Raw genomic sequence first — 26,552 nt, forward strand, 5'->3', positions numbered from 1 at the left:
AGCACTGTTGTTATATTATATTCTTAATAAAGAACTTAATGAGGTATTTGATATATAAGGTCTGTAGTATGGTATGTAATATGAGATATAAAGACATTTATTGAAGAAGATACAAGATACAAGAAACATTGTACATAGGACAATGACACTTCAAAACCCCTTCAAAATAGGCACCTTGGGACCTCACACAGTTCTTCCAGTCACCATCAGGTGCCCCATCGATGGTCTTAAATCTCTTCCTTTTCAAATGTGATTTTAGTTTTGGGAAAATTCAGAAGTCACAGGGTGCCAAATCTGGGCTGTAGAGGGGCTGAGTCACCTGGATAATTTGATGTTTCTCTGAAAAACTCTGCATAAGATAAAGCATGAGAGGGTGCCTTGTTGTGATGAAGCTGCCAGTCACCAGTTGCCTATAGCTGTGTACTTCTGAATCACTCAAATAGTTTCCATGGAGGAATGTTCAAGCTTATTGAAAAATTTGATGCAGATTCATTGCTCTATGCATTGTCATTTTGAATGTAACAGCCACACAGTACACTTGCTCATTCAATGACATCTACTGCCCCCACTGACTAGTACAGTGATGTTATCATTGTTCAGGCATGTGCATTCCAGTCCACTCTCCTTGGTGGCAAGGTTGGATCAATGTTGTGCAAACTGTTCTTATTATATTAACAATAGCTGGACTTTTTTCTGGATAGATTTTGTATATGTCATATTAGAGCTAAATTCGATATGGCTATATAATGCTACAGGTGCTATCAGTAAGATCTTAGCTCACTGGTACACAATTTTTTGTTCACAATACAATAGTGTTCTTGATAGAACCTAAAAATTAATTTTTGTTAAGGTAGGTTTAAAAAGGTGTTTGCAGTTCCGATAGTGAGAATATCAAAAGATAGAAACAAAGCAGGTAATCTGAACTGGACAACAAAGAGTTGATTTTACATGGACACATAAAGGAAACTAAATAATGTCAAATGCCACAACTGTATTATGCTTAATATGTTCCTTACTTCTCTAAGCCACTCACTCAAATTTTATTTGAAAAATGACTCCTATTTCCACCTGAACTATGCTGAATAATTCACTATTCATAGGTTTTCTCAACACGTTATATTCAGGGAAGATGCCTTGATATGAAATAAATCACTGTGCAGACCACTTGTCCATTACATAAAATCTCCACCTGTGTAGTCTATATGAATTACATCAGAAGGCTCCTGAGCCCTCTGACTTACTCTTTGCTTCCACCAAGGGGCAATGTAAAGACAGGGAGAAAGAACAGTAAAAGAGAAGCATGATTTTTTTTAAATACTCCTATGGTTTCTCCTCTGGCTGGCTTACTCCTCTCTAACTGTGGCCCTTACATTTCCTTTTGGATTCTGTGTTTTTCTAGTTAACTTTTCCTTACAAATCTATTGTTTTTACAGTGTATGGCATTACCCCTTATAGTTTTCTTGTACTTCATCCACACTTCTGTCAAGTATTTCTTTACTAAATTTATATTAGTTAACCTCATTTGAGGGTGACATCTTTTTCTTGTCAGTATACCAACTAATACAGTAATTGGTACTTGAATTGTTCCCAAGAAAAAAAATCTTCAAATGAGATTCTTGGATTGAACTGTGCATGTATTTAAGAAACCAGGGGCGATCTTCTTCCTGGAGTTTGGGGGAAGAAGATGGCAAATGGCAAATGCCATTTATAGTGTGAGATGAAGTGCAGGTGCAGAGTTCTGGGAAGCAAGTGACTGAAGCACTTAATCATTATGGCAATAGTAGTCATTATAATTACATTAGGTTCTTCTGGACAACTCTAGGACATATAGAAAGGGAAAATGTGAAATTAACAGCTATAAAATGCAATAAAAATAAATGTGGAGATCTAGAAGGTCTTAAAGGAAGCTTTGAAGGAGCCCTACATCATTTTGTAATTGTGTTTCAGAGATGGCAGAGCCGCCTCAATTCTCAAACTTTCTTCTCTCTTAAGCCAACACAAGAGCCCTGAGTGGGAAAAGAGATGTAGAGACATGAGACCTGAGGGGATTATGATGAGGCTGAAAACACTGAACCTCTGAATTCCATGAACCTTTTTGGTTAGTGGAGCTAAAGCCTCCCTCTTTCTCTAATCTGTAGGGGGTCATCTCTCCTCCTCCTAATAGCTGTACACAGACTGTGTATGAACAGTTTCCTCACAGATTGATAAAAGATTCTTAAGACTCACACAGACCATCCCCTCATTGCCTCTAGTCCCATAAGAAATGTTAGTTCTGGATGGCTCCAATACAAAAATAAGACCAGCTTCAAAACAAGATAGATTACACACCGAAACAGGTGAGAACATTGACTAGAGAGCAATATTGGAGTTAATTCTAAAGGGGTTAGATAATAGAAAATGAAATATAATATTGTCTTGGGCTGACTCTTTTCCTTGAGTAAATTCACCCTGAACTCAAGGTGTAATGTGTTGGTTATCACTCTGAGAAGTGCTGTGAAATAGTGTGCTAGACTGGCTAATTGAAGCCAGATCTCAATAGTAACTTACACTTACTTAATAAGCTAGAAATAGCTAAACTTTTCCAGCCTATTACGTAACTGGGCTCTCAAACATTAGCAAGTGTCAGAGTCACATGGCTATTTTGGTCAAGCACAGGTTCCTACCCCCTACCTTCCAAGTTTGCAATTTGCTGCTCTAAGATAAAGGCACAAATAGGGATTTCTAAAAAGTTCCCAAGTGAAATTGATAGTCTGTCTGGGGAATCATACTTTGAGAATAATTGTGATAAACCTTATTTACTTAATGTAGGATATACAGGCAAGCAATATCAATATCCATAAGAATGTATGCTACAAATACTAAATATATCGACTATATCAGAATTTATAGTTTTAACAAGATTCCTGGAAGATTAATATGTGCATTAAATTTAAAAAGCACTACTTTGAAGAAGGACTATAAAGGTTCAGGGTGATAAAAAAGCAAATGGATTTCCTTTTATGTACACCCTGATACGCCACCATTTATACATACCCTTCAAGGGTTCCCAGAGGACACACAGTGCCAGGAGGTCTAACAAATGTATTAGTAAAAGGAACACACAGCATCCTTGAGGAGCTCTACAGACTCTTCTCTGTAGATTAGGAATGGCAGTGAAGGATGCAGAATGGAATGTGGTTTTCTGATCTTAATTAGAATAAAGAAATGACTGTACAAAGTGACCATAGTGACAGGGATGATTAATTCATAAGCTCAACAAGGCAGTTTCACTAAGACTGGCCTGGCTACCTCTATTAGTAAATGCTCAACTTGGCAGCAACAGAGGCCAAATGTGAGTCTCTAATATGGTGTCATTCCCCAGGGAAACCAGCAGGTTGTCCAGTGGCACAGACATGCTTTTTTTTTTTTTCTTGGAAAATACAACATATTGTTCAGCATCAATTTTGCATTACCTGCCTGCAGTGTTTCTACATGAAACACTATTCCTGAGTGCAGAATGTGCCTTTTCCACTGACCTTACCATTTTATGGTGGCCATACAACCTTATTTCCAACAAGGGGATACATGCTAAGCCCAATGAATGTAGCCAAGAGCCCATATCCATGGAATTTTTCAATAGTGTTACCACCATGTTCTGTTCCCCAGAAATAGCTAGCTTGCCAGGATGGTGGGATATGCTGCTGAATTCTCAGATTAGGGATAGCTAGGAAATTATTTACCATGAGATTGCATTGTTCTTCTACAGTTGGTGGTATATGATTTAAATTAGAGGTCAGCATATTTTTGCTTTTTACTCTGAGACCTTGTATGAATGGAATTTGAATTTCTGTGGCCAGGGGGTGAATGCTTCTGTCAGGAAACTTAGTTGTGTTGCAGATGAATTCTAAGCTCAGCATGTCCCCTGGCCATTTGTGAAGTCCTCATTGCTGCCAAATCTCTTACCAATATAAGTATTTTCTGTACTGGCTGGGGATAATTGATCTTGATGATGACCTCAGGGAAATACAATAAGAACAAGAGAGGCAATGACCAGATGTAAACCCAGAAGAGTGACTAAAATGCCCCTTCTCCCTTTCTCTGAAGTCTGAGCAATGGAAACCTGTGGCAAGCCATTAAAAACAAGTCCACCAAGGATACAGATCATACATGAATGGATGTTTATGTCATTCTGCAAGGAAAAAAAAACTATTCAGCTGAGGCACTTACAGAAGATAAGGAGAAGATGGAGTGAGAGGTGGGAGAAGGCAACTATGATTAACAAATTAGGTCTCTTGACAGTTACTAAATTGAGACTGTAGCAGATATGTTTTACCTTAAATCAACCTCTACCTGTCCCTTGTTTTCTTTTTTCTTTCCTTTTTTAAAAAAATATGACCTTATATGAGGAACACTAAAAGTGGTTAACCTTTAGGGAGTAAAATGGTATGACAGCTGATGGGATTTCATATTTCTTTTTATGGAGAACCCAAATTTTCTCTTCTATTTGTCTCTGCCTTGCTCTGTAATCTGATGTAGCTGAGGTAAGTCTATTCTCAAAGTGTGTGTGAAAGAATATGCTGGTCCTTGAATTGTTTTTCCCTGGTCTCAGTGATTAAGTGCAAATTGTGAGTACACTATAAAAAATCTTTGTAGCATTTTGCTGTAACAACTAAGTAAATGATAGTGGGCTCATATTAGTGAACAAAGAAAAGACTAGTTCAAAAGTACGTGGACTAGTCTTGAGTCCATGTCTGTGGCCATATTATAGTGGATAATACTATGAGGTTAATTTTCCAAATATTATCCAAAATAAACCAAAATTCAGAGAAAATGCACACATATGTTTTCATAACTAAGTTTATAATAATTTAAATTTGTTAAAGTCTTTCTTACCTAACACATTTTAGCTAAATTTGAGGAATGAAATGTATCATGTGTTTTAACCTTAATAAATTGATGATGAATATGATTTACTGGACTTTTGTCAAAGAAAAACACTTATGCATATGACTGCAATAATTAAGTAAATGATGGTGGTGAAAATGATACTGAAGGAATGAAGATCAAACAGTTTATATTGGTTTCCCTGGGAAGCATGATCCCACATGTATCCCATGTATAAGTTGTATATACAACAGAGTAAAATTTGGGAACCATATGTAGTTTACCAAGCTGAGGTGTGACTGACAAAGCTGCTTCACCAATATAGAGTAATTCTTTGATAACTAAATTTTATAATTTGGGTAAACTTAGCATTATAAAAATATTTACTTTCAAAAAGGTAGGTTAATTAGCTTTAAAAGAACAAGCCATAAATTATAAGCTTTATTCTTTAAAATTATCATCTTCATGGAACATTTGACATTAATACAAAGCAAAAGGTTGGAAAGCTCTGGGTCTTAGTTCATGAAAGTCTCCCAAGTGTGGGGTGGCACACAAAAATACCTGCAAGAAAACCAGTCTAACACCTTGGTTTGGCCCCTCTATCTGCCTGTGTCTCCACAGGACCCACAGGTTGGCAGAGAATTTCTCAGTCAAATGACCTACCACAAAGCCAGCCCCACACTAATTCAAACTTGTGGCCCCAAAATGCTTCCTTCTCTACCTTTTGTCTCAATGCGTTGATCATTTCACTCTTCTAAATTTATTCTCCTTCCAAATGCACATCTTTTTTTATACTGCTATCTGTGCCTAACATCATCTTAAGCTCTTCTTTAAATGACTATAAACTTGACAAGCTTTCAAAATGTTTTCTTTTGGTGAAGGAGGTTTATCTATTTTTTTTTTAAACTGAGCTGTCTACAATCTTTATCACAGTACTAGGCAAGAATACCGGTGAACTTATCAGCTTGTGAAATAGAACAATTTTAAATTAAGAACTTATTTTTTTACTCCTTGGTATTTACTAACCTGAGAGGTTTATTTTGTTTGTTTGTTTGTTTTCCTTTGAAAGCACCTTTTCTATGCAGAGATAGCTATTAGTATTCTGGGTGTAATAATATTGCAAAATTATAGTTTTTTTAATACTCTTAGTTTACCTTATACAACTTTTAATCTTATTTATAATGCTAGTAAGCTGAATATAAAAATTGGGCAATAACTTTCAAGTAGATCTCTGGTTAATAGTGGACTAATTCAAACTGAACAACTTGAAAGTTCCAGGATAAAACAGCTTATGCAAATGTACTGTTCCTGGGGGTAACAGTACAGTACAGTAAAGTAGCTTCTTCAATACATAAAGTGTTTCTGACTTTCATACAGACTAAGCAGATAAAATAAACTTCTAAAAGTACCAAAGAAGCTTATTTAATTTAGTTTGGTTTGTTTAATTTTTAAAATGAAAATTGTCTGTACTGTGACAAAGGATATGACTAAAAAAGTTTATTTCATTAATAGTTACAAAGAATGTTAAATTAAATTTACTTAGCTAGATTAGGTTCTTATATGATGAGCCTATTTTCCTATACCTGTTTTAGTGTTGCTTTTTAAAAAAATCTATGGTATTTAGTATAATGTAGAGGAAAGTCCTTAAGGAAGTACCCTTTTAAAGAAAACTTTAAATACTTGATTGTGTGTATGGCACTTTATTAATCAAACTGAAGTTCATTTAGTTTTCTATTATAGAGGCATAGTGATAGGAAAAAAAGTCTTTACTGTCTTAATACATACTGCTTTTATACAAAAAACAAACACTGCATTATTATTGGATATGTAAAATACATTCCTCACTTAAATGACTGCTTCCAGGGGAAAATTACTTATTGAAATAAATTATTCTTCTGTTCTGTATTCTTTTTTAAACATATTTTATTTATTTATTTTTCGAGAGGGGAAGAAGAAATAAAGGGAGAGAAACATCAGTGTGTGGTTACCTCTCATGTGCCCCCTACTGGGGACCTGGCCTACCACCCAGGCATGTGCCCTGACTACAAATCTAACCCACAACCCTTTGGTTTTCTGGAAGGCACTCAATCCACTGAGCCACAAAAGCCAGAGCTCTTCTGTCATGTACTCTTAATTAACATTTGGTATAATCATAAGATTCACATGTTTTGTTCATTAGTCCTATTTCTCGTTAAAGTACCTTGCCTTATTGTTTATAGTATTTGTTTCTTTGAATGATTCTAGAGGTGAGAAAACAGATTTAACTTTAGAGTTCTGACCACTCACAATTCTTGCAGAGATATTAGAAAAAAACATATTATTATTACACAAATCGGTCTATAGAGTAAAATATTTGAAATACTTATTGCAAATTAAATCTAAAATTAGAAATGGAAGAAGGCTATGACCTACCTTGCTTTCTAGAATATAAATCCCCTTTAAATCAACCAGAAACTCAGAAAACAGAAAGATAAGTGAAGTTGTCAAAAGATATATTTGTTTTGTTACTACCATTAATATTGCCCCTATTTCTTTTTTAACTTTATTGTTATTTCTTTACACTGTTATAGATGTACCCATTCTCCCCCTTTGCTTACCTTCTCCCCACCCCCTGCTGTCCAGCCATCACCAGACTATTGTCTGTGTCCATGGGTTATGCGTACATGTTCTTTGGCTAATCACTTACCTTCTTTCATCCAGTTCTCTGCCTCCACTTCTGCCCCTCTTTCTTTTCACTATGCCCTTTCTTTTATACAACACTTCCTGTGGGCCTTTCATTAAATGAGGTGCTTTTACTGATTTATTCTTTAACATATGGGCTGTCTGTGCATGAAAAGTTGCTTGAGATTTAAGTGCCCCTATTTCTTTTTGCTGTGCACTTTCTTTTATATTCAGTATACACTTCTGGTAAGCCTTGCATTAAATGAGGTGCTTTTGCTTATTTATTCTTTAACACATAGGCTGCCTATGCATGAAAAGTTGCTTGAATTTTAAGTAAGATTTATTTAAATGGTACATATAAAATCAAAAACATATTTTACTGTAAATTAAACATAATTTCTATTATTTCTATAACAAATAAAATACAGAAAACTTGTTAAAAAAGAGAAAACACCTTTATTTGTTTTTATTAATGTTTTATTAATTCATAAGTTTAACAAATTTTATTCCTCTACACTGTTAACTCTATGTGCAATTTTTAATTATCAAATTCCTCTAAACATAGTAAATTACATTTAGAATTTGACATAAGATCTTCAGACTTCTAAAGGGGTAATTAAACATATCAAACAGGTGTTTTGCCTAGACGTTTAGGTAATTCAAGTTAATCAATCATACTTATATATGTATTAAATTAAATTATTTTAAATATTGAAATATTGTTTAAAAGCTTAGTCTAGGAAAGCTTAGGGACTTCTGGTTGAGGTGGAAGTATAGGTGAACATAGCTCACTCCTTACACAACAATATCGAAATTAAAACTAACATAAAACAACTATCACTCAGAACTGTTAGAAACTGAGTTGAATGAAAGTCTGACAACTATGGAATGAAAGAAACCACACCCATCCAGACTGGTAGGAGGGGCAGTGACTGACTTGAAATGGGATGGTTTCACATCCACATGTGGTGGATAAAAATTTGGGAAGGATATCTCTGGAGCAAGGCATTCCAGCCCAACACAAGGCCACCCAGCACAGGGTTCCAGTGCCAGGAAGATAAGTCCCCATACCTTCTGGCTGCAAAATACAGTAGGTATTGAGCAGGTAAAAGAATTTTCTGCTCAATTCCTGGAGATCTGCTGGAGTCTCATGCAGTTGCTCTTAAAGAACCCACACACAGACTTACTCAGATTCATTCCCACTGAGCTCCAGCACTGGGGTAGCAGCTTGAAAGGTACCAGTGGCATACAGGGAGGAACTGAAGTGCCTGGCATCAAGATGAGAGCTGGGGGACAGCTTTCTCCCAGACAGAAAGGTGGGTAGAGGCCATTGTGCATTTTGTGAACCCTCCCCACACAGACACACAGAGCCAGCAGGAGGTACTATATCTGAGACTCCATCAACCTGGCTAACACTGTTTGCCCCACCCTGGAGATCTGCTGAGGCTCTTTCCCACCCAACTTACAGCTGTTAACAGTGCTTTCCCATATGAATTCCTGGTCTTGGCTTATGCTTCACAACTTCTAAATCCTTTCAAACATACAACAGTTGGCCTCAGAGAGCCTTAGCCCCATACTACTTGCTAAGTGTTCCCAGACACAGCACTAGCAGCAGACAGCCTAGGTTTATAGCTTGGCTTCACCTGGGAATCTCCAAGCTCAGCACAAGTAGCAGCCATCTCAGATTGCTTTATATCTCAGGCAGGGTGGCCCTGGGAAAAATATAGGCAAGAGCTGACCTAGGCCTGTACTGCCTGGAAAACCCCAGAGCCTGCCAATCCAGTGGACAGTTACAGACCACATCAGAGCACCACTACCCTGCCTCTGCACTGCTGATCCTCCAAGGAGGGTAGAGGTTGATCATCAGTGGTCACAGCCAGTCCTTGCTGTGACTGGCCTGGGTAAATTCATCCCATTGACTGTCACTATCAACCGAGGCTCAACCAAAAGAGGAGGGTGTACTCAGCCCACACAAAGGGCACACTTCAAGTACTCAGCATAGGTGATATTGGAGGCTGTACCACTGAACTCTACAGGACACCTACTACATTAGGCCACGATGTCAACACAGGGAGTCATAGCAGCTGTGCCTAATACATAGAAAAAACAAAGGGAGGCTGCCAAAATGAGGAGACTTAGAAACAGGGCCCAAATAAAAGAACATATCAAACTCCAGAAAAAGAACTAAATGAAATGGATATAAGCAATCTATCAGGTGCAGAATTCAAAACACTAGTTATAAGGATGCCCAAGGAACTTAGTAAGGACCTTAATAGCATAAAAAAAATTAGAGACAAAGAACACACTAATTCAAATCAAGAACAATTTACAAGGAAATAGCAGTAGAGTAAATGGAGCCGAGAATCAAATTAATAATTTGGAACATAAGGAAGGAAATAAATAAACAACCAATCAGAAAAATGGAAGAAAAAAATGCAAAAAAACAAGGATATTGTAAGCCGGCTCTGAGTCAAGTTCAAGCATTCCAACATGCTCATTATAGTATTGTTAGAATGAGAAGAGAAACTGCAAGAACTTGGAAATCTATTTGAAAAAAAAAGAAATAATGAAAGAAAACTTTCCAATTTGGGAAGGAAATAGACATGTAAGTCCAGGAAGCACAGAGAGTCCCAAACAAGATGGATGCAAAGAGGCCCACTCTAAGACATATCATAATTAAAATACCAAGCATTAAAGATAAAGAGAGAATCTTTTTTTAATTCTTTTTTTTAAGATTTTTATTTATTTATTTTTAGGGAGGGAAGGGAAGGAGGAAGGGAGGGAGGGAGGGAGAGAGAGAGAGAGAGAGAGAGAGAGAGAGAGAGAGAGAGAAACATCAATGTGCGGTTGCTGGGAGTTATGGCCTGCAACCCAGGAATGTACCCTGGCTGGGAATCGAACCTGGGACACTTTGGTTCCCAGTCCATGCTCAATCCACTGAGCTACGCCAGCCAGTAAAGAGAGAATCTTAAAAGCAGCAAGAGAAAAGTGGTTAGTTACCTACAGAGGAGTTTCCATAAATGTGTCAGTTGATTTCTCAAAATAAACTTTGCAGGCTAGAAGGGATTGGTAAGAACTATTCAAAGTCATGAAAATCAGGGACCTATAGCCAAAATTGTTTTACTCAGCAAAGCTATCGTTTAGAATTAAAGGGCAGGTAAAGAGCTTCCCAGACAAGAAAAAAATAAAGGAGTTCATCATCACCAAACCATTATTACATGAAATGTTAAATGGTCTTATTTAAGAAAAAGATCAGCTCTGGCTGGCATAGCTCAGTGGATTGAGTGCAGGCTGCAAACCTAAGTGTCGCAGGTTTGATTCCCAGTCAGGGCACATGCCTGGGTTGCAGGCCATGGCCCCCAGCAACTGCACATTGATGTCTCTCTCTCTTTCTTCCTCCCTTCCCTCTCTAAAAATAAATAAATAAAATCTTAAAAAAGAAAAAGATCAAACCTATGAACAACAAAATAGCAAAAAATACATATCTATCAACAACTGAATCTAAAAAAACAAACTAAACAAACAAGAAGAACAGATACAGAATCATGGATATGAAGAGTTTTTGTTGGTTGTCAGATGGGAAGAGGGATGTGTGGGATAATGGGTGAAAAAGTGAAGGAATTAAGAAGTACAAATAAGTAGTTACAGAATAGCCATGGTGATATAGAGTACAGTATAGGAAATGCAGTAGCTGAACAACTTATACACATGATTCATAGACATGAACAATTGTGTGGCAATTGCTGGAGGAAAGGGGTGTGTCACTGGGTGGAGGGGGCAAAAGGGGGAAAATTAGGACAACTGTAATAACATAATCAATAAAATATAATTAAAAAAATAAAAGCTTAGTCTCATCTTTTATTTTAAATCAATATCTAATAACAATGAAAACATCCTAAGTTGAAATTTCACTAAAGAAAGAAAATTTACAGTCTCAAGTGAAGTTTTGTTAAAAAATTTGCAGCACAATTTACAATAGTCAAGTGCTAGAAGCAATGAAGTTGCCCATCACTAAATGAGTGGATCAAAAAACTGGTACATTTACAGAATGGAATAGTACGCAGCAAAAAGAAAGAAGAATCTCCTACCCTTAGAAACAGCATGGATGGAAGTGGAAAACATTATACTAAGTGAAATAAGTCAGGCAGTGAAAGAAAAACACCATATGATCTCATTTATAAGTGGAACCTAGTCAACAAAACAAAGAAGCAAGCAAAATATAGCCAGAGACATTGAAATAAAGAACATACTGATGGTAACCAGAGGGGAAGGGAAGGGCAATAAACAGGGCAAGAAGGGAAAGTGTTGTCAAGGAACATGTATAAAGGACCCATGGACAAAGACAAAGGAAGGAAGGATTGAGGGTGGGCGCTGGTGGTGAGTGAGGTGGGGGAAAGTGATGGTGGAAAAGTGGAGACAATTGTACTTGAACAACAATAACAAATAAATAAATAAATAAAAATGGGAAAGAATACTTGTCATCATTGCCTTGCTAAAGATTTGATTTATTGTCACAGAGTTTAAGAAGAGTCCATGCTTCAGAGTTTCTAATTGATTCTAAAGCAGACACAGGTTAAGAAGTTGAGCCTATTCAAGAAGGTTTTAGCCTCTTTTTTTAAAAAAAAAAAAATCACTCGGTCCACCTACACATTTTAAAAGAGTATGTTCCATGATTTTTGTTTTTCTAATTTCAAGCAGTGACATTTTTTTGTGAGCAGCAGCTGCCTGATTAGATAGAGTCTATAATCTTTTCAATGGTGGGGGTATATAGTAGATGAGCAAAACCTGGCTCATTTTTAAACTGCTGTTCTATAATTATATTTTTTAAAGTTTAATATGGTCTTTCTCTTTATTACAACTACATCAATTTGATGGTCTAAAAATAAAATCTTGCAGTATTCTGAGAGTATTAATTTTTATCACTTTCATATTTCTAAATTTGGATACATTATAAGTCACTTAGAGTTTTATATCTTGCTATTTAGCCCATCTGGTACAGTAAGCAAATGTCGATAATCATTTTCACATCCCTAATACAACTCCCCTAGCTTGTTACTTGTTCACAGATTTTTGCCAAAAAGAAATGCCTTGCACTGCATTACGAATTCTGAGAGATAACTATGAATAAACTGTTTCCCCTCCCCTTTTATATTCTGTTTTGCATAGTATGGTCTTCTCTTTTTTTCTGTTGGGTTTTAGGTAAATTATGTGTTTCTTTTTTGTTCTTTGAATAGTTATAAAAATGTGATACTATATTTTAAAATATTGTGGTTTATGTTTCCAATTTAGTAAAATAGAATGAATAACCCCTTTATTATGCTTTAGTCTACGTGAACTCCCAGTGGCAGTAGGATGAAAAGTATTATTTATTGAGTAATTACATGCCCTTTCCTGCATACATTACCTTATTTATTCCTCAAAATAATGTACATTACTGATTATAAGCATCTAGGAAACTTGAATAAGATCACAAAGTTAGAAAATATTGGGGCTAAGATTTTGAATATAGGTCTTTTGCTCTTTGAGTTGTATTAGTCATATATTGATGCATGACAGTATTAAAAACAAAATGTTTTACAACAATACACATTTATCATTTCACAATTTCTTTGGGTCAGGAACTCAGGAATAACAGAGCCTGGTTATCCACTTGTGGTCTCACAAGACTATAATCAAGGAAAATTGAAAAACTACTTCCAGGAAAGCCCTGGAATGTTTTGGTAAAAAAGTTTTGAACACAAAAAGTTTTTTTCTTTTAATATATGAATTTTAGAATCTAAATTTTACTCAGTAACAGCTATATAATGGCTATGCTTACTGTTTACCTCACTGAAAACTGCATATTAGCTACATTTTTATATTCAAGTTTGTTTTCATCAAATACTGTAATTTAGGAGCTTTGTTTATGGTTTCATTTGCAGGGAGTAACGCAAGAGAAAGCAATAGACACTCTGGCTTAAACTGAGGAAAGATTATTATGAAAAATTTTACACAATTCCTATTATTATATATGTTTGATTAGCTGTTTTATAACAACGAGTAGTGGGTTCTGTGAACAGAGTCATTTTCTTTAATGTTTGGAATGAACCCACATGGTCATCTGCTCTTCCTGTAGAACACACTTTTCTGCTTCCTTGAACTACGTTAATTAGAAAGGCAATGGACTCTCCCCTTCCTAGTGCCACCTCCACAGCATTTTTAGAGAGTAATCCATTTGTGTTATAATTGCCAATTTGAATAGGTGAATAACTGTTGCATAAAAAATTAAATATCCAATTATTATTTATACCATTTGCATATATACATTTAATTCCTATAGCACACATTATGTATATGTATCTGTATGTACATGCATGTGTGTGTATATCTTAATAGAACCAAACATAGGCTGGAGGTGAGTAATACATGTTCAATCTAAAGATTACTACTGGTATGAATTTGTTGAAAAAGACCTTTTCTGGCCATCAAATCCAATTCCAGTTTCTATGAGAAAAGTCAAAATTAGCTGAGGTTAGTAAGTGGAAAGAGTGGTTATCACTCCCTAGTGATAACCAGCTAGATGGGTTGTCTATCAGTTGGAAAGCAGTGTAGGAAAACTAGGCCATGGAAACAAGGGGTTCTCTTTACAGTTTTATCTCGAGTAAGCATTCTCTCACTACATCTAACTTGCTAGAATGAATCTTTTGAATTCAAGTCCTTTAAGTTCATATAAATTTTTAGAGATTGCTTGGCAGTTCTATGCATTAACTGAACATGATAACACTAGCTTTTTGACAAGAACAGTAGACTTGATTTGAAAATGAGTCACTGTGCTTTAGCATCAAATGCTTTCCCTTCCAAAAGTGCAGTTAATCACAACAACAACAATAACTATAATTCACAATTTTCAAGTCCTTATTCCATACAAGGGACTGCAATCAGTACTTCCTTATGCACATGGGTGTAGGGGAATAAAGTTGGTATAAAGAGTAAATTGTACTTGTTCATAGATTATTTTACAGTATATTTATGTCTTCTTGAACTATTCTGCACAAGCTTTTCTCATAATTAAAATGAAAGACTAGCTATGTAAAATAGTAAGAAAAAAGGCTGAAAATGTACCTCAGTACTTTTATTTAGTACAAGTGGAGTCTACTTCAGTGGCAATATTTTGTAATATGTTAATCTGGAAAGGTTGTGGGTAAAAATGAAAGAGCTGCAAGGTTATTTCTCTGAATTAACGATAGATTAATGAAGAAGACTAAATGCTAGATTGAATTCTCAATTTTGATGAAAAGGCCTCTACTTAGAAGCAAATGGTCCTCGATACCTACATCTTGAAGGAAGAAGCACAACACCCCCAATATTTTAGGATGTAAGAGACTGAATGACTGTGACTGCTGATAAAAGTATCATTAAATATTTAGTTGTGCTAATATTTATATGCTTATTGTGTATTTTTGTTTGCTTTTGCTCTGGATATAAGAACACAATTTTTTCAGATGCATACAAATGATGTTATGGTAGAAACACTGCCTCTACTGTGGTACAAATTTTGTCATAATTGAAGGTGAGTAGGGTCATGTAATCTACCCATTACACATGGGTGGTATATGGTGGATCCAGGGTCAAATCCTAAGTCTGTTTATTTCAGGGCCAGCTCTCTTAACATCTATGATATGAATATCAAAATCAGTTTAATTTCTTTACCCTGATTGTAGCCATTTATTATGAAGGAAGGAAATCTTTATGTAAGGAGAACTTCATCTTGAGTACCACCTATTCTAAAAGACAAGTCTCTTCAGAGTTAACACCTGTTGATTAATTGATCTCCCTTTTTCCATGCAATATGTCTCTTTACCTCTAGTAATAATCCTAGCTCTGGTATACTCTCTGATAACAATAGAAACATCTGACTTCCTTATTATTGCTGCCTAGTGTATCCTATCCTTTTATTTTAACATATCAGTGTTTTTACATTTAAAAATGAAATCGGGGATGGGAATGGATATTAAATATCACATGGAAGAGGTTAAATGAAAGTTTTTATTGGACAAAAGGGAGGTTTGCAAAGTAGAGAGAAGGCAAGGGGACCACGTTCTCCCAATCTGCCCAGATATTTGCTGGGAGGCTACTTACCAGCATTGTCTTAGAACATCAGCTGCCTAGATCTGGAAATTCTTTGACCTGTGGAAAGTTACAGTCCCCACTGCTATGGTGGAACAGAGGGAAGGCCACATGGCTTAAAGTTAACCTCAGTGTGGTCTCATCTATTGTGCTGAGAGGAGAATGGAAGACAGGGTTGTACAAACAAGTCTTAGTGAACAGCTATGTTCATTTTTTTCTTTGTTTTTATTGTTAACACTATTGCAGATGTCCCTACCCCTCTTCTTTACCCTAGTCCTTCCAGCCCCTGTTCTCCCTATCTCTGTGAGTTTTACATATACATTCTTTGGCTATTCCCTTTATCTTCTTTCATCTAGTCCTGCACCCCCTGACAGCTGTCAGTCTGTTCCATGTATCCATGCCTCTGTTTCTATTTTTTTTGGTCAGTTTATTTTGTTCATTAGCTTCCACATATAAGTAAGAGCATATGGTATTTGTGTTTCTCTGACTGGCTTATTTCACTTGGGATAATAATCTGCATGTTTATCCATGATGTCACAAAGGTAAGATCTCTTTCTTTTTTATGGCCACATTGTATTCCATTGTACAAATGTACCATAGCTTTTGTGTCCTCTCACCTACTCATGGGTATTTGGTTTGTTTCCAGATCGTGGCTATTACAGACAATTCTGCTGTGAACATAGGAGTGCCTATATTCTTTCAAATTGCTATTTCAGGATTCTTAGAATATGTTCTCAGAAGTGGGATCATTGGGCCAAAAGACAGTTCTATTTCTCCACATCCTCGTCAGCACTTGTTTGTTGATTTATTGATTGTGTTGCCATTCTGACAGGTGTGAGGTGTTATGTCATTGTGAGTTTTAATTTGCATGTGTATGATGATTAATGATGGTGAACAGTTTTTCATATGGCTTATTCCTCATCTGTGTGTCCTATTCAGGTTCTTTGCCCATTTTTTAGTGGGATTATTTTTTCCCTGGTGTTGAGTTGTATAGTTCTTAATATATTTTGGAGATTAACCCCTTATAAAATGTATCATCAGTGAATAATGTTCTCCCACTCAGTGGATTCCTTTTCATTTTTTTGATGGTTTTCTTTGCTATGCTGATTGCCCCCAGAATCATGTCTCCCTTAGCTCTTCTCTCTTCCCTCTCTTACCTAAAGTTTTGGTATAGAGTGACATGGCATACGAAAATCTTGAGAGATTTTTGGCAATGTAAGTGGAGTATTTTTCTGAAAGCAAAGCAAAGCTCTTCCTTTTTCAACACACTAGTGCTAGAAACACTTATAGTTGAGTTTCAATCATTGAAGAAAATGGGGTGAAGCAAGAGGAATAACAAAAAATATTTAGATTGTCTCTATGAAACTAAAAAAAATCCTGAAATAAGGGACTTCCGGCAAGATGGAGGAATAGGTGGATGCACCGTACCTCCTCGTACAACCAAGATTAGAAAACCAATAATTTACAACAATAATTTACAGTCAGAATAACACTCAGAGCCGACAGAGGATTTATCTGAATGGAAGTCGGGCAGCCAAGAAGTTGAAGTAGACGCGTTCATCCAGACTGGTAGGAGAAGACCAGCCGGGCAGGCGCGGGGCTGGCTCGGGTCGGCGGCGCGCGGATGTCGGGGGAAGGTTTGGCACAAAATCAGCGCAAAAGCCATCCAGCGCGCAAGAAGGCAGCGGCAATCACTGAGTATGCAAGCTGCAGCTGGCAGACCCAGAGGGGTAGCGATTGTGGACCAGGACAGAACTCGCGGCCCAGAAGCCCAGACAAGGGTCTGAGTCCAGGGGAACGGAACTACCGCCATTGTTTTCTCCCGCCCCGCTCCCGCTCATGCCCCACCCCCACATATTACGTCACAATCTAGCGACTGGGGTGCCCAGCCCCGGTGAGCACCTAAGGCTCTGCCCCCCACCGTAACAAGAGCCACCAGACCGGGAAAAAAAAAAGGAGAGACGGGGGGGGGGGGGGGGGGGAAATGTTTTCAACAGAGCAGATCAGTCCCCCAGGACTCATCCTTTTGAGCAACCAAGAATTAGCCAGTCTATCAGATGCACAGTTCAAAACACTGGTGATCAGAAAGCTCACGGAACTGGTTGATTTTGGACGAAATTTAGATGAAAGAATGCAGATTACCATAAAACAGATGCAGGAAGACACGCGGAGGAGAGCCAATAGTGAAAGGAAGGAATATGAGTCTCAAAAAAATACAGTGGACCAGAAGGAAGATAGAATCAACCAAGCAGGAAAGCATGATGAAATAAGAATTCAAAAAATTGAGGAAAAGATTAAGAGCATCCAAGACACCTTTAAACGTTCCAATATCTGAATTATAGGGGTACCAGAATCGGAAGGGGAAAAGCAACAGATTGAGCACGTATTTGAACAAATAATAAAGGAGAACTTCCCCAATCTGGCAAAGGGAACAGTCTTCCAGGAAATCCAGGAAGCTCAGAGAGCCCCAAAGAAGTTGGATCCAAGAAGAAACACACCAAGGCACATCATAATTACATTAGCCAAGGTAAAAACGAAGGAGAGCATCCTAGAAGCAGCAAGACGTAAGGGGACGGTAACCTACAAAGGAGTTCCCATCAGACTGTCAGCTGATTTCTCCAAAGAGACCTTACAGGCAAGAAGGGGCTGGAAAGAAATATTCCAAGTCATGAAAGACAAGGACCTACATCCCAGATTGCTCTATCCAGCAAAGCTCTCATTTAGAATGGAAGGGCAGATAAAGTGCTTCTCAGATAAGGTCAAGTTCAAGGAGTTCATCATCACCAAGCCCTTATTTTATGAAATGCTAAAGGGACTTATCTAAGAAAAGAAGATAAAGAAAAGACATGTATAGTAAAAGGACAGAAAACTCACAAATATCAACAACCACACCTAAAGCAAAACCAAAAGAAACTAAGTAAACAATTAGAACAGGAACAGAACCACAGAAATGGAGGGTACATGGAGGGTTAGCAGCAGGGGGGTGGGAGGAGGAGAGAGGGGGAAAAGGTATAGAGAATAAGTAGCATAGAATGTAGGTTGAAAATAGATAGGGGGAGGGCAAGAATAGTATGGGAAATGTAGAAACTAAAGAACTCATAAGTATGACACATGGACATGAACTAAAGGGGGAAATGTGGGTGGGAGGGGGGTACAGGGTGGAGGGGAGAGAAGGGGGGAAATGGGACAACTGTAATAGCATAATCAATAAAATATATATTTAAAAAGGAAAAAAAAATCCTGAAATAAAACACAAGCCCACATACAATGTTTCAGTTTCAATGATTTAACAGTGCTTAAAAGGAAGGGCAACATTTTTGCACTGTTGGGGGAAATGCAGATTGGTGCAGCCACTGTGGAAACCAATATGGAGAATCTTCAAAAAATTAAAAATGGATCTGCTCTTTGACCCAGTGGTCCCACCCCTGGGAATATATCTGAAGGAACCCAAAACACTAATTCAAAAGAACATAAGCACCCTTATGTTCATTGCAGCATTATTTATAACCACCAATATATGGAAGCAGCCCAATTGTCCATCAGTAGATGAGTGGATGTACTCAACTATGAGACATTTACACAATGGAATAGTACTTGACCATAAAAAAGAAGAAAATTTTACCATTTACGTCCATGGATGGACCTGGAGAACATTATGCAAAATGAAATAAGCCAGCCAGAGAAAGAAAAATACCATATGATTTCACTCATATGTGGAATCTAATGAACAAACTGAACTAACAAGGAAAATGGGGACAGACTCATAGATGGAGAGCAGGGTGACAGCTTGTTGGGGGGAGGTTAGGGGATGGAGGGATCAAGCAAAAAGGAAAAAGAACTCATGGACATGGACAACAGTGTAGTGATTGCTGGGGGAGGGAGTATAAGGGGACAAAATGGTAATGGACAAAATACAATGAAAATTAAATTTAAAATAACTGCTACAGACTTCTCTGGTTTTAATTCATCTGCATTATGAAGGAGAGTTCATCACCCCTTCCCTCTGTGTGTCTGTGTGGTGTGTATGCATGCAGTAGAGAAACCTGCTGTTATTGGTATTATATATTATTGACTCAAGTTATAAATGTTAATGTTAGTTGACTTACCTGTTATACATTTCTTTGTTTTTTAATCAGAAAAAAAGACACTTAGTTAATTAGATATTGAAATACAGGCCAAATATTTTTCAAAGTTTAGTTGTATGAAATATTTGTAAACAGATGTGTACTGGGGCCTTAAATGTATTTGTAAATCAAAACAAGCCATCATTGTCTCCTCTATACTTTTAGATGAATTATCTGTAAGTTATTTGTTTGCCATTTCAGAAAAAAAGGAAGAGTAAGTTTTTATTTAGTATTTACTTGTATGTATGTGTGCTAGTATGTGAAAAATTAGAAAAGATAATCTGCCATTTAGAAAAAAATATGTGTACCTGAGAGTAGGTATGTTTAAAATAGTATTTATTATTACAAAAGAGCAATGGTTCATTCAACATTCCCTAGGCAGATAAAGCTCATTATAAAATATGATAGAAAAATATTATAGATTATTAGTACAATATATTTGCTGAGCAAAATCTTCCAAAGTACCACAGTTTTATTTGTAATTATGCAATGATATAACATTTAGGCTGATTTTCAAAGAAAACACAGCAGATACATTTTGCATGACTATTTTTCAGGCTAGATTTAAATTTATGGATTGGCTATATATTCTTGTATGCTATCCCAGGCAATGGGTTCTCTAGATATACGCCATTTACCCTAATGTCTCTAGGAGCATACATTTTATTTGCATAACCACATTTCCTTTATATGCCATAAGTTTAGCAAAATGGATCGACTGAAAACTATTGCCCTAAGCTATGTTGCATTTTGTTTAGCAAAAGAGACCATTGCTGTATGGGGGGAAATGAAATCTGAATTGCATCAGTGCTGCTTGTGTGAAACTTATAAAATGCATGGGATCTTTAACAGGTGAGGAAAAAGTAGAGCTCTTATTCATCAGTTCAGCTCACTGAGAAAATTATAAGAAAGCAAGGATCAAAATGTTGCTTTGGAATACTGTGTTGCTCTACTCAAGTACCTCAGACATGTCTTAAAGAAGAATGGCTTCTATTGTGTGCCTGAATGTTAGTTTTATCTGTCACATTAAGATTTATGTTTTATGGATTTGCCCCAAGATAACAAAAAAAAAGGAGTGGTTCTCACCAAGGGAGACTGCTACTTCTTTATCTCTTCTTTTCTCTTATTTTTGGGATATCTCTTTTCTTATCAGAAGTACCCACTTCTGTTATTACAGACATTTTCTTTTGATCAGGATAAAATTCAGTGATAATACGTGTGAGAAGTGATGTACAGGGAGGGAACAGATTCATGTTGTTAAAGGCAAACAAGAAGTAGATGATGAAATTCACCAAGTATTTGAATCTCTGCCTCCTGCTTTCATCTCCCCAAAATATCCTTTATAAATAGCACAATAAAAATATGTGCCTTTTTGAAACAGGACATTTTTCTGTATCATGCCAAATATAAACTTGAATAATTTGTGCTTTAAAATAGATTTGCAAGTTAGCCAGCATATTACTTTTGTTTAAAAATGTGGGATATCTGTAATAGTGTAAACAAGTTAAATAATTATCTATTTCTCAGGGCCATGTGAAGATTAAATAAAATATTGTACATTAAGTGCTAAACATAGTTTTTCTTAATTAAAAAATTCTGGATACATGATGAAAATAAAATAAAATAGTAAAAAGAATGAATACAAGCAGGGTACATTTTCAAATAACTTTCTCTGGTTTCCAGGTACCATTCTGGTGGATAACATGCTGATCAAAGGGACCGCTGGAGGACCAAACCCCACCATAGAACTCTCTTTAAAGGACAACGTGGATTACTGGGTGCTGTTGGATCCTGTTAAGCAAATGCTTCTCCTGAACAGTACGGGCAGAGTTCTGGATAGAGATGTTAGTGAATTTTTCTTTGTGTTAGAACTTTATTTTACTTTAATTATCTGTACATGTTTGTGTTTGTTGATATGATATCAAATTTCCTTTGTGTAATTTGACTTTATTTTTTATGCTCCTCGACAAAAACATTTTTTAAACTTTTTGAAAGAAGAATAAGAAAGGAAGGGACCATGTGTATCTGAGAGAACCATTGAATCCTCCTTCTATAATCCTGGAAGCTCATCAGGTTTCAGAACTGGGAGAGAATAGAGTGATCAGAATAAAGGATCAGTAACCTTGGAAAAGTGGGATAAGCACAGAGATAATCTATTGTGAGGTTTAAACATGCAACTAGTCGCTGACTTGAGGACAGAGAGTTCGGTAGGAATAAATGGACGGTCGCTTTTGCAAGCATACTAAGCATTGGTTGAGAGGCCAGTTTGTGGTGATGTGCTATTACAACTGCAAGAAAACTACAGAAGGTGAAAGTTGCACACCCATTTCCTGACAATGTCCCCATCCAGCTGCTCCAGTCCAGCCATTCTAAGGGAGCATGGCCTCAGTATTTAGTTAAGAACAGCTAAATTACCAAAGTCATTGAATGTCTCATTTCTGAAAAAGGTTACAAACTTGAGTATATTTATTTTAATTTAACTTTATTCTCATTTATTTGCAATTCAGTCTTGTGTAATAGAATCTGTAATAGAATATGTGAGTAGTGGGGGTTTTAATAACTGTTAGTAATTGTACAGGACCTTGGGAAAGCTCAAGGAGTACATCTAAACATGTCTACTCCCAAATTTCCAGTTTATAAAATTCAAATGTCAGATATTCAATGTAGTGAACCGGAGTCATCTCAACACCTCGTGCATGATTTATGATCAATTTTCCAATATGGCATAGATTAGATGATGCCTACCATATTTTACATCTAAAATTCAGAGTCTTTAAGAGGCTTTGTGTTGTGATGGGCAGTACATAGGACCCTCCCACCAGAGTGTGCTGCCTTTGCATACTTGGGGAGACCAACAATTTAGCTCTCTGAACAGTGGTGGCAAATACGAAACTTGAGTAGCAATGGAGGATAGGAATGGGGCTGTTGGGCTCAATATAAGGAAAATAAGTAAATTTTAATGCTGTCCCCATTCCCACCACTGCCTGCTACTCACTATGTCTTTTATCACAGCAACATTCCTTATATACCATAGTTTATCATTTTGGCTGGGTGCCTAAGGTCTAAAATGGAATAAAGACAGCTGCTATTTAAAAAATTTCTTGTCTTAATTTATCTTATAATAAATCTTAATTTTCATAAAAATAATCTGGACAATGATACAAGCTAGCAAACTGTTAAATCCCCCCATCCCCTGCCCCTGCCACCTTACTCACAGACATCCTTTATTGGCCCTATTTAGGTACACCCATGTCCAAGTCTCATGCATTTTATAGCATGTTAGAAGAACTATAGGATGTTTATCAATTTGAGACCACTGTAATTTTACATTTTGTATCCTTTTTAAAAGTCACCTTATAGATGATTATGATAATTTACTGGTTCACTAAAAAATTACTTTTTGGAGCCTATTTCCTTGTATTTAAAACACAAATTTTAGGCTTGAATTAAAAGTAGAGAGAAAGGATATTCTTTAGTATAAATAAATGATCGTCCATATATTCAGTATATAATACTGTTTAAATTTTAATTACTTACCAAAATTGTATTTACTTTTCAAGATAAGTATCTGTTTTCTTGGTATTATTTTTTAAATTTTAAATATGGTCATTATTTATTGGACATTGGCTAAACTGAAACAGTGTCATAGGAATACACTTAAACATGATTTGACATGAAAGTAATAATTGCAAAAATATGCACAGGTATCATTTAAAGAAAAATCCAGGCTGGTTCTTTAACCTAATAATGAAATAAAGTTTCTATTCTATGGTCAAGTTAAATCTGTGAAGATACTTTGCTAATTAGAGTGTCGTCAGTGAACACCCAACTGAAATTAGCTAAAGATGGTGGAGACTAGGTCATCTAAAGAATATTAAAAATAACATCAATATTACAAAGGAAAATTTGTAAATTAATAAAACTCCACATGCTTACATACTAGGAATGTATTTACCATTTAGCAAACAAACTCATTGAAATAATACTAAGACATTGAATAGAAGATGCTCTAAGCCATAGTAATATGAATATAAGCCTGTATAGTTAATGTCATACCAAAGATTTATCATTACCATCTTGCACAAGTAATCCCACTTGCTGGTGAGATTTACATAATTAAATTAAATGAAAGACACAGGACTTGAACCTTTGTATGAGTAGAAACTTTTTAGCTTTCACATTTTTTTGTATTTTGTTTTCATTCCTATTGTTGTTGTTATCGTTACATATTTTATTGGTTCACTGTTATAGTACATTTGGTTTATATGCAGAAAGTTTCATCTAGAAACTATAAATGAAGTCCACACAGCTAATTAACAAAAAGTCAGGTTGCCAAAAGCTTGTTTTTTAATATTAGGGAGTTCTCCTTGGATAAAGGTGTGAATTAAATTTAAGCAAGAAGTTACAAGTGTAAGTGTAAAAAATAAAGCAAAGGATAATGTGGAAGAAATAGAAGTATAGGTGTAGTGTAGAAAAAGGAATATAGGAGAAGTATGAATTGTAAGAAGAATAAGAAGAGTGAAATTCAGAGCTGCTAGATGGTAATAGAGGCCATCAAATTAAAGAGTAACCATAAATGGGGGAAAAGACAACCTCTTGTTAGAAACTACTAAATCTCTATATTGGGAATACATTGATCATCAAAATGTATTTCACCAGAATTAAGTTTCTAAGAATCAAGAAAAGAATGATAATTGGCTGAAATACAGTTTTTGACTTATGGCTTTGTCAGTGTTTTCATCTTTGGGAGGTGGAGCACTTAGGATTCTGATAAAATCTATATACTCATTCCTCAGGAAAAATTTATTTGCAATCATTTTCAAGAGTTTTACTAACTACCTAGGTTACAAAGCTCAAGTTATAGATCTTGCCTTGGGTAGATAATCTTCCTCTTCTTCTACTTCTTCTTCTTAAGTCTCAAATTGTTAGAGAATCTTGTATCTCAAAATTAGTAATTCTAAACAGAAGTAAGAGAAAGAATAATCATTTACCACGTATGAATTTTTGTCACATCTCACTGGAGTAACTTGCAATAGACTTAATGATATCTTTAGATTTTAGATACTTGTTATTTTCCATAACAGAAGTAATATTTATATGAATTTCAAAAATCAAATCTTAATTTAACCTCTTCAGTGCAGTTCACATGTCCTAGATTACCTTTTTTAAAAAATTGTTTTGAATTTATCTTACTGCTGCCACAGTGCTTTTTTTCTTTTAAATCAGCATATAAAGGTTCTTGTCCTGAAAATTCTTAATCCCACGCCCATCTATTTTATGCGTAGTAAGACCATTGCTGCTAGAAAAATGTATAGAATCAAAGTGTATAGTAAAAATCACTGCTTTTAGTCTAAATCTCATCAAATTGAATTTCAATTAATTGTAAAATGGTATAAATTTGGTGGTAAATATATCAAAAAAGAAAACAAATCAATGGGTAGGGATTATTTAAAATATCAGTATCATAAACATGAAAAATAATTTTATTTTGGCCAAGTGAAAATTTACCTAGGACAGAGAAAAACTACGTAGCCTTAGATCATATAGTCTCTAACCCCTGCCTTTCTCTGTGCATATGCTGCATTTTTGTCCCTGCAGAGTAGATTCCTTTATACACATAATTTTGCTTTCCTGTTTTTTTTGGTTTGCACTTGACTTTAGCTCGTATTAATATGCAGTCCACTGTGGCTCTTTATAAGCTTTCAGTGCAATGCAGACTGACTATACTCACTATTTTGTTTTGTTTTGTTTTATTATCTAATTAGTGAAAGGCTGCATCTAAAAACTCACGGGCTTTAATCAATTATAGCTAAGGAGGTGGGAGTGAGGTCATGTGATAGGTCCATGTTCAATTATACCTGCCCGTGCAGCAGCCGGTAAGGGGAGTGTATTTTCCAGGGATGGCATTCCAAACCATGTTTTCTACATGTGGTTCATCAAGGCCATAAACTTTCTCTTAATGGAAATATCTGGGCACTTATGGCTGCATAGAGCTAAAGGAAAAAATTAAGTAAATTACAAATATTTTAAGATTAATTATTAAAATACAAGCTTGTAAACTCATAATTTTTATGAAAACTCTGGGGGAAATATAAACAGGTAAATTCCTAAGCTCAAAATATTTGTATTTAATTAGAAAACTTTTGTATGATATTGTATATATTTGAGCTGTTGAAAGTTTTCAAACTTAGTCTATAGGTCTTGCCCTGATTGTTATTAATGTTTATTCCTTTTTTTATTAGTGTTCACTAAAGTTACATGAAATTTCTTCAAAAGAGAGAGAGAGAGAGAGAGAGAGTTATGATGATAAAACAACCAAAAAATGCCATCTGACATGAAAATTAAGTCTCAGTAATGAAGGATCATCACATAAGATTTTTGAAATGTTAAAACATTGTCTTACTTGACCAATATTCTCTAAGTTCTGTTAGGCATGGGATAATAATGTCTGTGATAACATCAATAATTAAAATAATAATAGAAAGAAAGATATAATTCTGGCACAGTCTCATTATACTTACTTCAAAACTCTGGGCAAACTTCTAAAAACTTGGAAGAGAGAAAAATTATTTTCATGGCAATTCCAAGTATCTTAGCATCCCATCTTTCAGAATTTTTGTTGGTTGCTTCACAAAAGTTTCGACCTCTATGCCCAGGCCTGTATCTATTCAACTAAGCTTCATAGTTGTGTCTGCACAGGGTATCTTTCATTTGCATTGTCAGCATGACTCCAGTACAAGCCCTCCTAGTTCTCACTTGTACTTTTGGACAAACTCCTAGTAGCTCTTTTTACCACAT

General features: G+C 35.9%; 1 protein-coding gene across 2 annotated transcripts in view; it reads left to right on the plus strand.

Annotated features, from left to right (window-relative positions):
- Positions 1–26,552, plus strand: part of PCDH15 (protocadherin related 15) — a 775,879-nt gene that overhangs the window by 293,515 nt on the left and 455,812 nt on the right. For both annotated transcript variants that reach the window (XM_036026943.1, XM_036026942.1), the window contains exon 5: positions 21,438–21,598. In XM_036026943.1, coding sequence (XP_035882836.1) covers positions 21,438–21,598 — 161 coding nt within the window. The remainder of the gene's footprint in view (positions 1–21,437; positions 21,599–26,552) is intronic.

This window comes from Phyllostomus discolor, chromosome 5 (genome assembly GCF_004126475.2).
Source record: "Phyllostomus discolor isolate MPI-MPIP mPhyDis1 chromosome 5, mPhyDis1.pri.v3, whole genome shotgun sequence".
NCBI lineage: Eukaryota > Metazoa > Chordata > Mammalia > Chiroptera > Phyllostomidae > Phyllostomus > Phyllostomus discolor.